This window comes from Rattus rattus, chromosome 2, assembly GCF_011064425.1.
Source record: "Rattus rattus isolate New Zealand chromosome 2, Rrattus_CSIRO_v1, whole genome shotgun sequence".
NCBI lineage: Eukaryota > Metazoa > Chordata > Mammalia > Rodentia > Muridae > Rattus > Rattus rattus.
Genome location: NC_046155.1, coordinates 165,339,639 through 165,355,214, shown reverse-complemented (window position 1 = coordinate 165,355,214; position 15,576 = coordinate 165,339,639). Strand labels below are relative to the sequence as shown.

Genomic DNA, 15,576 nt, shown 5'->3' with positions numbered 1-15,576 from the left:
GTAGTTTAAGAACAGGGGCTAAAGAGACATGGCCACACCCCCATGACGAGCACAAGCCAATTAGAGTGTCGAAAAGACAGGTCCCCGGAAGGGCCTCGCGTCTGACAGTCGCAGCGTTAGGGCAGGCCACGCCCTCGTAGAGGAAGGTAGGCGAATGAGAGCGAAGCAACGTCACTTTGACCCACCCCACTGTGGAAGCCGGAACTTTGAGGAGGCACGGAAGTTCGGAGGCCCGGAAGTTCGGAGGCCCTTCCAAAGTTTGTAAACACCGCCAAGTTAGGGTAGCGGTCTCCTGCCCTCCGTTAACAGATACACTGCCAGGGGTCAGTTCATTATTCTTTTTTAAAACAAAATTTAATTTTATTGACTGCCTATATTTTCTTTTTCATTTTGGGGTTTGGTTTGGTTTGGTTTGGTTTGGAACCCAGGCAGGAAACTCCCTAGGTTGCTTTGAACTATTAGAAATCTTCCTGTGCTTTCAAGTGCTGGGATTACAGGTACAGAACAAAAATATTGGATTTTATACTAGAGATATCTAGAAAGGATTGAAGTTTTTTTAAGAAACAATTTTTTTATTATATTTGTTTTTGATTGTCTGGCCTGTCACTTGATATGTACACCAGGCTGGCCTTGAACTTAGAGATCTGCTGCCTCTTTTTCCTGACGGCTCCACTAAACCCGCTAACATTTTCATGAATTAAGACTCGTGTGTTACTCTAATTCCCTTTATGGTTACCTAATGCCCCTATTCTGTCTCATCATCTGACCAGGATGCCACATTCCTGTTCCATTTAGTTGCTGGATTTCCACCGGCTTCTCTAACCAGGCACATGTTTCAGGAGTGTTGATTAAGTATTTTAGCATGCTCTTCATTTGTAATTTGATGCGTTTTTTTACTCATCGTTAGACATTAGACTGTTCATGAGTCTTTTGGAGACCACAGGAGCCTGGGAAGACTGTCTAGGTAACTGACTATGGACTAGTCTCTGTCATTTTAGTTGATACATAAGCCAAGGAGATTATAATTTATCCTTCTCAGGTCCCTGATCACATTGACGGCTAGGCTAACTGTAGCTTGTCAGCTAGGGAACTAGCTCCTTATTCGGGTAATCAACCACTGTGTCAGTTCGTCCATCAGTTCATTCATTAATTAAAGCTACTAGATCCCATCTAGCTAAGTTTAAATCCTTATTCCCAGAAGACAAAACCAAACAGATCTCTGAGTGCAAGGCCAGCCTGGGACAAAGCAGGTTCTAGGTGAAGAAAAGCTTAAGTCCAGTTGTGGAGGTACATGTCTTTAATCCCAGAATTCAGGAGATGCAGATCTTTGGGTTCAAGGTCAATCTACAGAGCCAAGTTCCAGGACAGCCAAGCTTAGGCACTGAGGGAGTTGGAAAACAGAAAGCTGATAAGAGAATGGGGGTGGTGTGGGAGGCGTGTTCCAGCCTCAATAAGCAGCAGATCTCAGCTGCTTCGGCCATGTGGCTCTGGCTTTAGAGTGGAAAATAGAAGGAATGGCTGGGACAATTGATGCTGGTTAGCTGGAGCTGAGAAATTAGTGATTAAGAGACCAGCATCACTGAGGTGAAGTCTTCTGGGAAGTGTTTTCTGAGAACACAAAAGAAGCCATGTTCCCCAGATAGCCAAGGTTTTACCTCATGCTGCAGGTGTACTTGGTAATGTGTGAGTCACCCAGGTGGTACTGGTTTTGAAGGTGTGAAGGGGTCATGGAGAGCAGCTGAGGCTGGGCACTGTGAGAGGCCATGAAAGGTCATTGATAAAGGTGCAGCCTCAGTTGCAGTTGATGGCCTAGGACTGAAGGGGTCATGCAAAGATGTTGAGGCTTAGCACCATGAAGAGAGCCTATGAGTGAGGCCCAGTTGCAGCCAAAGACCCCAGTGGATTGGAAATGCCAGTACTGTGGGATGATCACCAAGAACAGCAGCAGCAGTGGAGTGGAATCAACCAGAGAGTCTAAAGTGATACAGAGGACAGCGTTGGAGATGTGACTCAAGACCTTAGGAGGAGCCCAGATCATGTGTGGGTCCCAGACACTGGAACAAGAAGCTGTAACACTAAAGTTGCCTTGGAGACCCCAAGATATTAAAGATGTCAGAGCCATGGGTTATCTGCTGAGGAAAGCTGCTAACAGGGAGAGGAACCAGCCCAGGAGAAAGAAGTTTGTTGCAGTCAACAAAGATGAAAAAGGAGTTGGGGATCTGAAGACCGCTTTGACATCAGACATGGAGGTGTAGAATTTGGAGCAGACTTGTTTTAAAAAGCCTATGGGGGGGGGGCTGGAGAGATGGCTCAGTGGTTGAGAGCACCGACTGCTCTTCCAGAGGTCCTGAGTTCAAACCCCAGCAACCACATGATGGCTCACAACCATCTGATACCTTCTTCTGACGTGTCAGAAGACAGCGACAGTGTACTCATATATAATAAATAAATCTTTAAAAAAAAAAAAGCCTATGGGGGCCAGGGAGTGGAATGTGGTGGATTGAATATGCTTGTCCAGAGAGTGGGACTATTAGGTGTGGCCTTGTTGGAGTAGGTATGGCTTTGGAGTAGGTGTGTCACTGTGGGTGTGGGCTTTAAGATCCTCATCCTAGCTGCCTGGAAGCCAGTCTTCTCCTAGCAGCCTTCAGATGAAGATGTAGAACTCTCAACTCCTCCTGCACTATGCCTGTCTGGACACTGCCATGCTCCCACTTTGATGATAATGGACTGAACCTCTGAACCTGTAAGCCAGCCCCAATTAAATACTGTCTTTACAAGAGTTGTGTTGGTCATGGTGTCTGTTCACAGCAGTAAAACCCTGAGACATACTCCTAGGATAAACTACAGATGGCTCCAGATAGAGTCCAGATGCTAGGATATGAACAATCAACACCTCAGCTCCCAGCACCACAGAGCTACAGTGCTTTCCCTGCCAGGACACACTATAGCCTCTAAATGTGAGCAAACGCAAGCCTCTTGTATGTTGCTTTCACCCATTATGTTGTTGCAGCATTTAGAAAAGGAATCAAGGCAACCTTGTAATACAAACACTGAGGTAGGGGTGGTGGAGGCAGGCATGAGTTGAAGGCCAGCCTGGGCTACAGTCACAGACTAAGAAAACGGAACCCTGGGGTTGGGGATTTAGCTCAGCGGTAGAGCACTTGCCAGCAAGCTTAAGGCCCTGGGTTCGGTCCCCAGCTCTAAAAAAAGAAAAAAAAAAAAAAAAAAAAAGAAAACGGAACCCTAAAAGACACTGTCATCTCTTGACCTGCTCTTACATAGCACTCTATTCTGGCAGGGCACTGTGCTACTGTGCTCCCTGATCACCTTGCCAGCAAAGCTCTGCCCTGAAGATATCCCTTCCACACTCTTACCCTGCTGAATGTACCCAAGGCAGCTAAGTTCCGCTGTACCACCGTCCTTCACCATGCCAGCTGGCTACCTCCCTCTCCACTGGTTCCCTGGGGGCAGGGGCTTTGATCCATTTGATCTGCTGAGGAGGACAGTGAAGCAGCCACTTTTAAGTGTGTGAGCCATACACCTTTCCTTTTTCTCTTGGCTTTAGTTGGGAGGGCAGTGCAAGACCTGGGAGGAACCCCAGAACGACAGCCAGAGAGGACCTGCAGATCTGTGCCAAGACAAAGTTGATAAAACTGGGCAGTGCTTTCTTTCAAATACTTTATTGAGGGAAGTGAAGTTTGGGAGTTAAATACTATCTATTTTTGAAATAGGGTCTCACTATGTAGCCTAGGCTGTTTTGGAACTTGCTGTGTAGCCCAGGCTGGTTTAGAAATCAACAGCAGTCCTCGTCCCTCAGTCTCCTGAGTTAGAGACAGTAGGTGCACAGCACGGAGCTAAATTGCAAGTCTTGACTCTGCTCCTAGCTGCTTCTTCATTTGTATGGCTGTTGCAGCGCTACCTGGGCCTGCGCCCAGCGCCGCTGCCACTGGGACAGGGACAGGCCCTGACGGAGCTCCTCAGAGAGGGCTGCTTGGCCAGGCTGCTCCCACCTGGGGAAAGGCATGATGTCTGAGGAAAGGCCCATCCTCCAGACCCTCCCCATCTTGGCAGCTTAAGCCATGAACCACAGTCAATTCCCCGATATTCAACTGCCCCCATCTTACCAGTCCTCAACGATCCCCTGTAGCTCAGGGATTTGCTCCAGTGCCTGCTTCAGCAGGTTCAACAGCTTCTTCAGGGTCTGCCCCATGTTTTCATTCTGTTCCTTTTCCTGGGACTCCTGGATCTGCAGCAGCTCTGGAGGTTACAAGTGGGGAGGCAGCTCCATGGTTCCCACCTCAAGAATGCCACCTTCAAGACTTCAACCTAGACTTTCCCATTGTCTACCCTGTGGCCTACCAGTCCCTAATATACATCAAACTTGGCCACTTCAGCTTCTCCCTTTCTTCTCTGTGGCCTCTTTCCCAGGTTCCAGGCCTTAGTCTTCCATTCTGGTCACCCTCCATGTTAGCCAGAAACTTCTCCCTCTCTTGCTCAGAAGCCTGCTCCTTGGGTTCCCCAGTGCACCCCAACTCCTCTGAGTCCAGATTCCTCAGACAGTTCGCATTCTGTGGTTTCTGCTCCCTTCTGGGGGAAACTCCAGAGCTTACGTGAGACACCATGCTTTTTGGTTTTTCTTTCTCTTTTGAGAAAAGGTCTCTATGTAGCCCTGGCTGTCCTAGAACTCCATATGTGGACCAGGCTGGCCTCACACTTACAGACACCTTTCTGCCTCTAACTCCTGAGTACTGGGATTAAAGGCGTATGGCCTTTATTTTTTTTTCTTTTGAGGCAAGGTCTAATCTAGTACAGTCTAGCCTCAAACTTGCTATAGAAGGATGATGCCAAGCCTTTACTTCCCAAGTACTGGATCTGCAAGTGTGTGCATGCATGTGTATGTGTATTTTAGGTTTATTAGGTTTTGTCTTCATGTATGTGTATGTAGCACATGTGTGCCTGGTGCCCAAGAAACCAGAAGACAGCAGCAGGTCCCCTGGAGCTGGAGTTACAGATGGTTGTGAGCTGCCACGTGGGTGCTGGGGACTGAACCAGGGCCTCTGCAAGAACAGGTGCTCTTGACCACTGAGCCATCTCTCTAGCCACCTTCCCTTGGAGACAGGTCTCACTCTGTAGGCCTTGCTGGCTTGGAACTTACTATGTAGACCTCACTGATCTTACAGTCACACTCATATATGCCTGTGCCTCCACGGACTGAAGTTTGAAGACAGTCTGGACTACACAGTGAGATACCCACCAAAAGACAAAAAAAAACAAAAAAACAAACCAACCAACTGTACCGTGAAGTCAGGCTACTAAGCCTTGTACACCTGAGTTCCCTGCTCTGCAGCTGCGGAGTGGGGGTTGCTGTGCAGCTGAAGCAAGCATGCTTCCAGCACACTGCAATACTGGGGGTCTTTAACACTTCCGTGCTGGTGCAGACCGGAAGGAATGCTGGATCTGAAAAGCAGGTAGAGCCAACGTACCCTGGGTGGATGGTCCCGGAGGCAGACTGGTCTTCACACTGAGATTTCCTCCTCGGAGACCCCACTGGTCTTGGAGAAACAGAAGATCTTGTCGGAGAGAGGCCGCCCTTGGAAGCAGTAGTTCGGGCGCCTGGGAGTAGGGAAGGACGGTCAACTTGGCCACAGGGTTGGGACTGGGATGGGCAAAAAGGTCACAGGTCATGGACACCTACTTTCCCTACAGGCAGTCCCAGGGTGTGACTCAGCAATAGGAGGCTGGAGCCCCTTGGGGTAGTGGGGTGCAGCTGATGGATAGATGGTAGAATCCTGGATAGCGGCTTCAACCTGTGGGAAGGGCAGCAACAGAACATCAGGTGGTTTGATTTACAGAAGCTCCTGGACTTGGAGGTAGGCTTAGGGACTTAGATGATATGGGGTAAGATTTGGCAAGTCTGGGGACCCTGGGCTACTTTTGTGTGCATGTGCAGGTGTGTATGAATGTGTGCAGAGACCCAAGGTAGACGGCAGATGTCTTCTTGGTCACCTTTATCTTCTGAGATTGGGGCTCTCCTCTCACTGGACCGCATCTTGGAGCTACTTGACTAGGTTTCAGAGGGAAGACAGGGCTGGCCCCGCCTCACCCTTTGACTTGGTATGGTGGGAGGGGGCCCAGGATAATGTGGGGCAGGTGTTTGGCTTCTTCCTTCAAGCATCGAAGCAGTTCTTGGCTCTGCGGTGCCACAGCCTCAGAGGTGGGAACAAGCTTCTGCCGAATCAGGGCTAGCACCTGTGGGATGGAGGTGGTAGGTGGGGTAGCCAGAGCCCACCATGCCTCGCCCAACCTTCACCTTACCTCCTCTGGACCCCGGCTCAGGCGAGTCTTGCTAGCTGAGTTTCCCTTGATGAGCAGGCGGATCTGTTCCTGCCTCTCCTCCTGGGGAGTCAGAAAGCCACCGACACTAGCTCCCTGCTCTTCCCACTGCCCAGGGCAGGCAATCCACCCCTTCTCACAGGGGACAGGTCCTGCTTCTTCCTGGGAACCCCGTCCCCGTCCTCCCTTCCTCAGAGGTCAGGTTAATTTGTCCCTTCATCCCTCCCCTCCATTTTTGAGGTTTATTTATTCTTAGTTTATGGTATGGCTGTGCTGCCTGTAAGGATATCTAGGCACTGCATGTATGCCGCATGCTCACAGAGGCCAAGGAGCCCATCAGATCCCGGGAACTGAACTGCCAGCTGTGAGCTGCTATGTAAATGCTAGGACCTGAACCAGGTTCTCTGGAAGGACAACTAGTCCTTTTGTCAAGACAGGGTTTCTCTGTGTGTCTATCTCTGTCCTAGAAGTAGCTCTATAGACCAGGCTGTCCTTGAACTCCTAGACATCATCGTGCCTCTGACTCCAGAGCACTGGGGTTAAAGGCATAGGCTACCATGAGCCAGTGTAGCCAGTCCTCTTAATGCTGAGCCATCTCTCAAAGCCCTGGGAGACCCAGAGCTTGGTCTCTAGACCCCACACCCCTACTCTAACCGTCTACCAGGCCCAGGATCTCACCACCAGCTGCCGCCACTGTAGGATCCTCTGCCTCTTGGCCTGCAGCTCCCGCAGCAGAAGCTGCCGGTGCCCAACTGCGCTCTCCAGTTCCTGGCTCTGGGCATGAAGAGCCTTGAGCTCTGCCCACAGGCTACTGCGCCTAAGCTCCAGCAGCAGGACTTTCCTGGGGGAGTGGGGTGGGGAGGAAGTGAGAGAGTGCAGAGAGCCTGGCAGCCACACTGGGGAGATGAGATCTTTGGGGAGGCATGAAGAACCACACACACAGGAGACAAGCACCAGGAAAGGGAGGAAATGAAGGGGCTCCCAGGGTAAACAACATCTGACAACATCTAGCATCCCCAGCCTCTGCTGAGGGAGCCTCTTTACCTCTCATTGGATCCCAGTGAGAGTCTCTCCATCTCCTCAACTAGGCCCTGGAGGCGGCCAGTCAGAACTTGTCTCTCACTCAGGAGTGCACTCCTCTGGGTAACTAGCGCACCTACAGCCTGCCAGCCCTCCTGGAGGTGCAAGGTCCTTGTGAGCATGGTCCATGGGGAGAGAGAGGGCTTCAGCAGGTCTCGGGAGAGTGTCTCAGGGTTACCTGGATGAGATGAACAGTGGACGGCAGGACCTGGCTGGAGCCTGAAGAGTCCGGTGCCTGGGGCCTGAGGCGGGGACAGAGCATTTGAGGGACCAGCCTCTTTGTAACGATGAATTCGGGCAGTTCAATATCAGTCCTCCCTTCCCCTGGTCGGCATTCAGTTCCACCCCATCTGCAGTTCCCTGTGCCTGCTCCTGGCTATGGGGACATTCCCTTCACACCTGGACAGCACCTCTTCTTTGAGCCCCTCTTCTTTGAGCCCCTCCCCATAACACAGGGACCGGATTTCTGACTCCCGCTCTGCAGCCAGGTACTCCAAGGCAGCCAGGATGTGGCCTGCAGGGTGGTTCGTCAGCAGTGACTGGAAAGGCAGGTGAAAAAGCAGGGTGGGATGATGGTGCAGGGATGTAAGCCAGGCCTCTGAGGCCCTGACTTAGATGGCTAAGAGTGACTGGAAGTTTTATCATGGAGCAGGAGGAGGTACCCTTTCCTGGGAGCCTTGCCCTCTTACCTCAACTGAGGTCAGCCACTGCTGATAGGATGTTCCGACATGGTCATCACAAGGGCTTCTGTGGGTTTGGGTAAGCAGACAGTGAATGTTATAAGACACATCAATTACCCTCTAAATTATCACCACTGCATCTAAGTAGGAGCTATCATTGTCCCCACTGTAAAGATAAGGACATCGAATCCATCTATGTCTACTAGACTTGAGTTCCCCAACTATCTGAACTTGCTGTCCTGGGGGCCACTACATGTCCTCTTAGTTCTTGATCATTTACCCTAGTTAAGTCTCCTGGCCAGAGCCTCCCAGCCCCACTTCCAGAGCTGAGTAAGGGCTCCTCTGTCCTAGAGCCTCCCAGCCCTGACTACCTAGGCTGTCAACAGCTACGGTGAGTCTGTCTTTTCCTAATCCTACCCTAGGAGCCCTCACATGGCAGGGATCAGAACTGAATTAACCCAGAAATACACTGTCTGAGGGATTAATAAACTAGCAATCTCCCATTCCTCAAGCCTGGGTCCTCACAGAATCTCAGAGGCAGAGAACACTCACAGGATGCTGCCTCCCCTGGCCTGGGGAGTCAGAAGGTTCTGCAGGAATTGAGTTCGGAGGGAGCAGGCTGCTCGGACATCACTCTAGGGAGAAGAGGGTGGGGTGTTAGTGGGTTCTAGGCCTCTGCTTGATCCTCGACTCCTCATAGCCCCACACAGCCCAGGATTCTTACCAACACCTCAGGCTCTAGGGCCAGGGCTGCTGACACCACAGGTCCAAAGGTCACATCCACTTTGGCTTTCCTGGAGGGACGAATGTAATTGGGATGGGGCCTTGGGAGAACAGACGTCTGTGCTCCCCACCTTGAACTGCCCAGGTCTCAAAGGCTTTCTCTCAGATTAGGTCACTGTCGTCTCCTATATTAGCTTTCTCATTGGTCTCCCTATTCCTGTCCCCTCTGGTCAGGACCCTATTAAAATCTGGGTTTTCAGTCAGGCACTGTGGTTCATGCCAGTGGTTCTCAGCCTTCCTAACACTGAGGCTTTAGTACAGTCCCTCATGTTGTGGTGACCCCCAACCATAAAATTATTGTCATTGCTACCTCATAACTGTAACATTGCTGCTATTATAAATCAACTTAAATATCTGCATTTTCTGATGAGATAGGTGATACCTACCTGTAAGAATGGGTCTTTCCACCCCAAAGGGGATGCAGCCCACAGGTTGAGAACTGCTAGATCCTAGCTCTCAGGAGGTTGAAACAGAAAGATTGCTAGAAGTCTGGGGCCAACATGAGCTACACAGTGAGTGCCCACGTGGTGGTGTGGATTGTACCACAGTCCTCTCAAAGAGTAACCAGTGTTCTTAACCTGGGACATCTATTGTTCCAGTTCCCCCTGGGCGACATAGTAAGTTTCAGGCCAGCTGGCCTGAACTACTCTGTCTCAAAACACTGACAAAGAAAAAACAAAACGAGATCTGGCTGGGCCTGGCACAGGCCTGTCATCCCAGTACTGGGGAAAGCTGGCGTAGTCGCTGTAGTTACAAAGCACATTTAAGGCCAGCCTGGGTAGCTTAGTGAGACTCGGACTCACATTTCATAGAAAGTAAACTGAAAAAGCAAGGGGTTGGGGATTTAGCTCAGTGGTAGAGCGCTTGCCTAGCAAGTGCAAGGCCCTGGGTTCGGTCCCCAGCTCCGGAAAAAAAAAAAAAAAAAAAGAAGAAGAAAAAGCAATTCAGGGCCAAGAGATGGAGAGATGGCTCGGTGCTTAAGAACACTTCTTGCTTCCCACAGGACCTGGCTCACAACTGCCTATACTTTGGCCCCAGAGGATCAGATGCCCTCTGGCCTCCAATGGACACATGCATGCATGTGGGGCGCATAAACCCACACGTAGAAACAATAAGTGTTCAAATGAACAAGCAAAAGGGCACAGGTCAGGTGTGGTAGTGCACACCTTTAATCCCAGCACTTGGGAGATAGGGGCAAGTGGTCACTGTCACGTTGGGGCCACTCTGGTCTACATAGACCATGTCTAAAGCAGAAGTCAGACAAACAAAGGGTAAAGGATGTAGCTCAGTAGGGCATCAGGCATATCCATAGTGCACAGGCAAGCATAATATATCCAACCATACATAATATAAACACCCACGTACAGAAAAGGAATACAAATAGAAACAGGTATTCAAACCAAGCCACCCTGGTGAGACCTAAGGATTGCCGTCACAGCCCAATTCTGGATCCTCTCCAACATGCCCCTTTCCTGGCGCATTAGAGCAGCTGGTGGGTATCTTCTGAGCACTATTCATGGTCTGACTCACCTAATTCTTACACTGAAGAGAAAGGCTGGGCATTAATGCCATTCCATAGAGTTTAGAGGCACAATGGATACGTTGCCTAAGGCCATGCAGTTCTAAATAGCCAAGCAGTGGCGTCTGCTGTTTCAGAGAGAAATGGCAGTGACTCCATGGCTCTGTCCACCTCTCCTGCTTTACTTCCTCACACTGTCCCTCTGGCCAGCAAGGCTTGGCTGCATTCTCCTGGAGGTCCATTTTTTAAGCTGACCTCCAAGCCTTTAAGGTTGCTATGGAGACTTCTCCCTCAACTTAAACGTGACCCTTCTCCCTTCATCCTATGACTCTTCGCAGGATTTCTAGCTACCTGAAACTATGAGATATTTCCTAGGCTCCCATCTGCCTTCTATGCAGGAGAACATCAGCTCCAGCCAGGTGGGGCCTTATTCTTTGTATCCACTTCTTTCTCCAAAGCCGGAGTTGTAGACATCCAGTTGGTACCATAAATCCAGGTGCCCAATATAATAAAACTGCCCATCCAGACAGCCCTCACACTATGGCTGGAAGCTCAGAATTCTGAAAGGAAAGGATCAGGCGGACCACAGGGGTTTCTGAGAACATCTAACCTCCCAGGAAGGCTGAACCCCACCTCTGCATATCCTGCAGACGCTTGAGTTGATTCTGCAGCCGCTGCATGGGGTCTTGCAACCGACGGTGCTGTCTTCGTACAGCCCCAGCCAGGGCCTGGAGGAGAAGAGTTTGGCGCTGGGTGTCTTTCAGGCTCTGCAGTGACTGCGTCATGGCGATATCTGTGTGTGTGTGGGGGGAAACAGAGGTGGCTGTCAACATCTCTGTCACCCGGGGTTTCACTGCCCATTGGGCTGGCCCCACGAGTCACCCTGAGCCTCAGTCTCTTGATCCATCAGCTCCAGGCTCTGGTCTAGCTCTTGGTTCTCTGCCCGAAGGCGGGCCACAGTGGCTTCCAGCTCCAACTTCCGAAGGATCTGGTGGAATCAGGTAAGGGTCAGAAGGTCAGATGCTTGGACTTCCTGGGGCTTAGCCAGGCTGCACTAACTTCTGGGTGGCACTCGGTTCCTCACCTCAGCTCCTGGGAGGTGGCTGACAGGCTTTTCTTTGTTTAAATGGTTCAGGTCTGACACAGAAGCACCAAGACTCTCCCTAGCTCTTTCCCTCCTGGTATTGCACTCCACCATCTTGGTTTGCTGTCTGTGTGGTGACTCCAACATCTTTGTCGGATGCTTATTAGTTCTCTCTTTTTATTGAGACAGGGTTTTGGTGTGTAACTAGCTCAGACTGCCCTTAAACTCACAGTCCTCTTGCTTCGGCATCCAAGTGCTGGGATAGCAGGCAAGTATCCATATACCCCAGCTTTTTTTTTTTTTTTCCAATGCATGTCTGTGTACCACATGCATGCAGGCACCAGGGGAGGCTAGAAGGCGTTAGACGCCCTAGAACTGAAGTCACAGTTGGCTGTTAGACGTCTGCTCTGGGTGCTGGGATGTGAACTGGGCAGCAAGTGCTCTTAGCTGTTGAGCCATCTCTCTAGGTTCCCCCTAGTCTTGACATCTTCCTTGTGTTCCTTAGCGGCTCTGTCAAACCCTTCCTTTCCCTATCTCCTCTTTTCAGTTTTGTTTATCCTATCTACTTTTGACCAGGTCCCTCTGTAGCCCAGGCTGGCCTCAGACTCACGGTGATCCTTCTGCTTCCTCCTGAGTGCTGAGACTATAGATCCTCAGCTTTCCTCAGGACCTTCCTTTCTCCAACACCAATGCCCCACGTCCATATACCACTGCTCCCCACCTTGTGCCTGGCTCCCCCTAGACCACAACCCTCGGGAGCACAAAAATCTGTGCTGTTTTGTAACATGGTGTCCCTGACAGTTCCATCACCTCCAGGGCCTAGAGCAAAAATATTTGCAAGCTGACTTTTGGTTGAAAGAGAATATTAACAGCACAGGCTTCTCACCTTTGGATTGTCCTGGTGGCCATACCTAGAGAAATGAGACCAGAGTTAGGAGGTGGCTGGGGCTTTCAGAGAAGAAGGCAGAAAAAAAAAAAAAAAAAAAAAAAAAAAAAAAAAAGGTGGTGGTTGTGGACAAAGTTAGACAAAGCTGGGGAAGATAGGAATCAATGAACTAAGAAGCAGTTACCAGAGGAGGTTTCCCTGGATCGTCTTGATACTCCTACATTGGAAAGATGGAGAGAAAGGAGTTGCTGCGGGCTGTGCCTATGCCTTTCCCACTGTCTAGCCCACTCCCCTGCACTAGGTTTGACTTACCTCTCACTACGCACATGCTGCATGATGTAGGCCCAGATGTCAGCGCCCTGACCCAGACATAGCCTGAAGGGATACAGCATAAAGTATGTTTGGAGCATTGCCCAGGAGGAGGAGGGCCCTCCATCGTCTCCACAGTTATGGTGGTGGAAAGTTACAAGATTTCTCACTTCTGTGGGTAAGCCTGGGGGTGTCACTAAGAGGTTATTCTTATTCCACGACGGGGTTCTCTTTCTTCTACGAGAGGTTTAGTTGTAGTCACTTCCAGAGATGGGTGTAAGAGGTCTCCATCCTAGGAAATGGTCTTTCATAACAGGGTCATGTTGTACTGTTTCTGCAGATTTGGTCCCCAATAGAGCAGCCATTGCTAACTGCCTAGTGTCATCTTTGCTTAGGGTGAGAGTGGCAGAGTTGAGGTGCTGTAGGGACCTCCTTATTCTGCAGATCCTATTTTTACGCTGTGGGTAGCGTGTCTTATTCTCGATGTGGGGCGGGGATCTTACTCCTCGAGGCTAATTCCAGGATGGGGAGTCCTTAATCCAGAAACAGTCTCACCTGCGCAGCGTCGACTCCCGGGGGCGGGCCGCTGGGGGCACTCCCATCTCTTCAGCAGCCCAGTGACTGAGTTCCCGCTCTTCCTGCGTTAGTTCCATGGCTGTCACAGAGCTCGGCTGCAAACGCAGCTTCCCGCACTCTCTTTAAGTATGGCGCCCATCTATGACGTCAGGAGTGCGACGCTGAGATGTCACCGGTTGCCAAGCAGACTGCCGGTCCCAGTTGCCGGGTTTCTGAATCAGGCGGCTACTCATAAAGGCTCTTGGCGCTCCAGTGTACGTAGCTTAGTGAATGAAAAGGAAAAGGAAAAGGAAAAGGACGAGGTGACGTTCAGACGCCCACTTATCCACCTTTGTTCTTTCACTCATTGTAAGAGGCAAAAGGTCCTAAAGATTTCACTCTATTTTCTTGAAAAAAAAAAAAAATGCGACTTGTAAGAAATTCCCTTTCCCAAAGTCTAGCATTTAGATAAAACCCAGCATTCCCTCAGGGACTTAGGAAAGTCATTTCTACTTGCTAAAAGTAGTCATCTTTGGCAGACTAGGACTCTTCCATTAACCTATGCCTGTGGTGGCGTTCATTAATATATCGAGGTCTATGCTAGCTTCTAGGTTCCCTCAGGCGTTTCTCACAAGTACCTCTCACAGAGTTATCCTGCCTGACACATCCCGCCCCTACCCTAAACCTCTCTAGCTCCTGTGCTTTGGCCAGTTTCAGATTCTTGTTTAACTCAGCCATTTTGGCCACTCACCTCTTGATTCCCAAGCACCCCTTGTGTCCTCTTGGCACTCTCTCTCCAGACTTTTCTTCCTCTCTTGCCCATCCCCCGCCCCCACTCCCTACCAGATCCACACGCTCCAACTGCCTCTCAGCCATTTCTTTCATACACTGTCCTCTTTAACCCGGGTAAATCAAAGTTCCAGACACTTGTAATTTAGCAATTAGATTTACATGTTAAATTCCCAGTCCACAATACATCCACGCGACAAATTCACTGCCAATTAGTAAAGATTTAAACCGCCCACCTAGACAAGAAAAAACTGACCCAGACCACCTGGATCTGGATCACCCTGCTCCGTTATCTCCATCTTGACTTTCTTCACTCCTCATCCTCTCTCCTTCCTAGACTTCCCCCCGCCTGCCCTTCCTTCTCTTCCAATGATAGGCTACTCCTTACGCCTCGATGCATAATGACATCATCCTACACTCGTGCACGAGTACATGCATGCTTGCGTGTGTGTTGTACACCTCTGGTGTGTGCTGGCGGAGCCCTGCCGTTATGTGTACAGGTAGTGCCAAGAGGAAGATGGCAGCCATCTCTCTCCCTCTCTCTTACTACCTTAAAACAGGGTCTCTCACTGAGTGTGGACTCCTGGCTGTGAGCTGCTGAGCTCCAGCCACCTTTCTTCTGTCTCTGCCCTCCATCTAGTCCTTCTCTTAGCACTGGACTAGCAGGTACTCCCAGCACAACCCAGCCACAGCCACACTTGGCTTTTCACCTAATTGCTGGGGCCATCAACTGCCAGTTTCTCTGTTTTTATTTGGTTTTTTGTTTTTTCTTTTTTGCTGTTGTTTTTAAATGCCCTGTGCTCACTAAGTAGCCCTGACTGGGCTAGAATTTGCCATGTAGACCAGGCTGGCTTTGAGCTTATAGAGATCTGCTTATTTCTGTCTCCAGAGGACTTGGATTAAAGGTCCGTTCCGTCAAGCCTAGCCTCATTTTGTTTTGTGGCAAGCTCTGTTTATAATGACCAAGCTGTTATCAAACTAAGATATCCTTCTACCTCACTGTCCTAAGAATGACCTAAAAGGTGGCTGATTGCAGAGTGTGACCCTATGTGAGACTGGAAAGTCCCTTTTAATGGATTGGCCATATATAGAGTATTTCAGGTATGATGTGGTTGTGTGTTAATACCCTTGATGGTCAAAGACTGTGGTCATGGTAGACTCTTTGTTCCTTAAAAATATTATTTATAGTTAGCTTTTATTTATAGTTAGCTTACACAAATGTTTATTTGGGCACTGCATGTGTGTCTGATGCCCAAGGAAGTCAGAAGGCTTTGGGATCCTGGATTTAGAATTACAAATGGTCGTGAGCTGCCGTGTTTGTGCTGGGAATCAAACTCTGTTCTCTGTAAGAGTAACAAGTGATCTTAACCACTGAGCTATCTCTCCAGAACCTAGATTCTTCACCCTTGAGTGGCTTAGCACTTTTTATTTGTTTTTTATTTCTGTATCTGTGTAAGTGTGTGGTGGGTGTGTGTATGTGTGATGTGATGTATGTGTGCAGTGTGTGTATGTGTGTGATGTATGTATGTGTGTGATATGATGTATGTGTGTGATATGA

The 15,576-nt window shown here is 49.7% G+C and overlaps 1 protein-coding gene across 1 annotated transcript; it reads right to left on the bottom strand.

Annotated features, from left to right (window-relative positions):
• Positions 1 to 3,661: 3,661 nt before the first annotated feature.
• Positions 3,662 to 14,042, bottom strand: Haus5 (HAUS augmin like complex subunit 5). The gene is made up of 20 exons (XM_032893922.1): positions 13,981 to 14,042; positions 13,230 to 13,512; positions 12,678 to 12,740; positions 12,550 to 12,582; positions 12,366 to 12,390; positions 11,278 to 11,383; positions 11,029 to 11,188; positions 8,818 to 8,887; positions 8,646 to 8,728; positions 8,103 to 8,160; positions 7,813 to 7,952; positions 7,592 to 7,655; positions 7,378 to 7,508; positions 7,012 to 7,174; positions 6,316 to 6,396; positions 6,104 to 6,249; positions 5,696 to 5,807; positions 5,484 to 5,613; positions 4,125 to 4,257; positions 3,662 to 4,010 (listed from the first exon to the last, which is right to left on the bottom strand). The coding sequence occupies exons 2-20, from the start codon at positions 13,325 to 13,327 to the stop codon at positions 3,893 to 3,895; spliced, it is 1,914 nt and encodes a 637-aa protein (XP_032749813.1). The 5' UTR covers positions 13,328 to 13,512; positions 13,981 to 14,042; the 3' UTR covers positions 3,662 to 3,892.
• Positions 14,043 to 15,576: the final 1,534 nt, after the last annotated feature.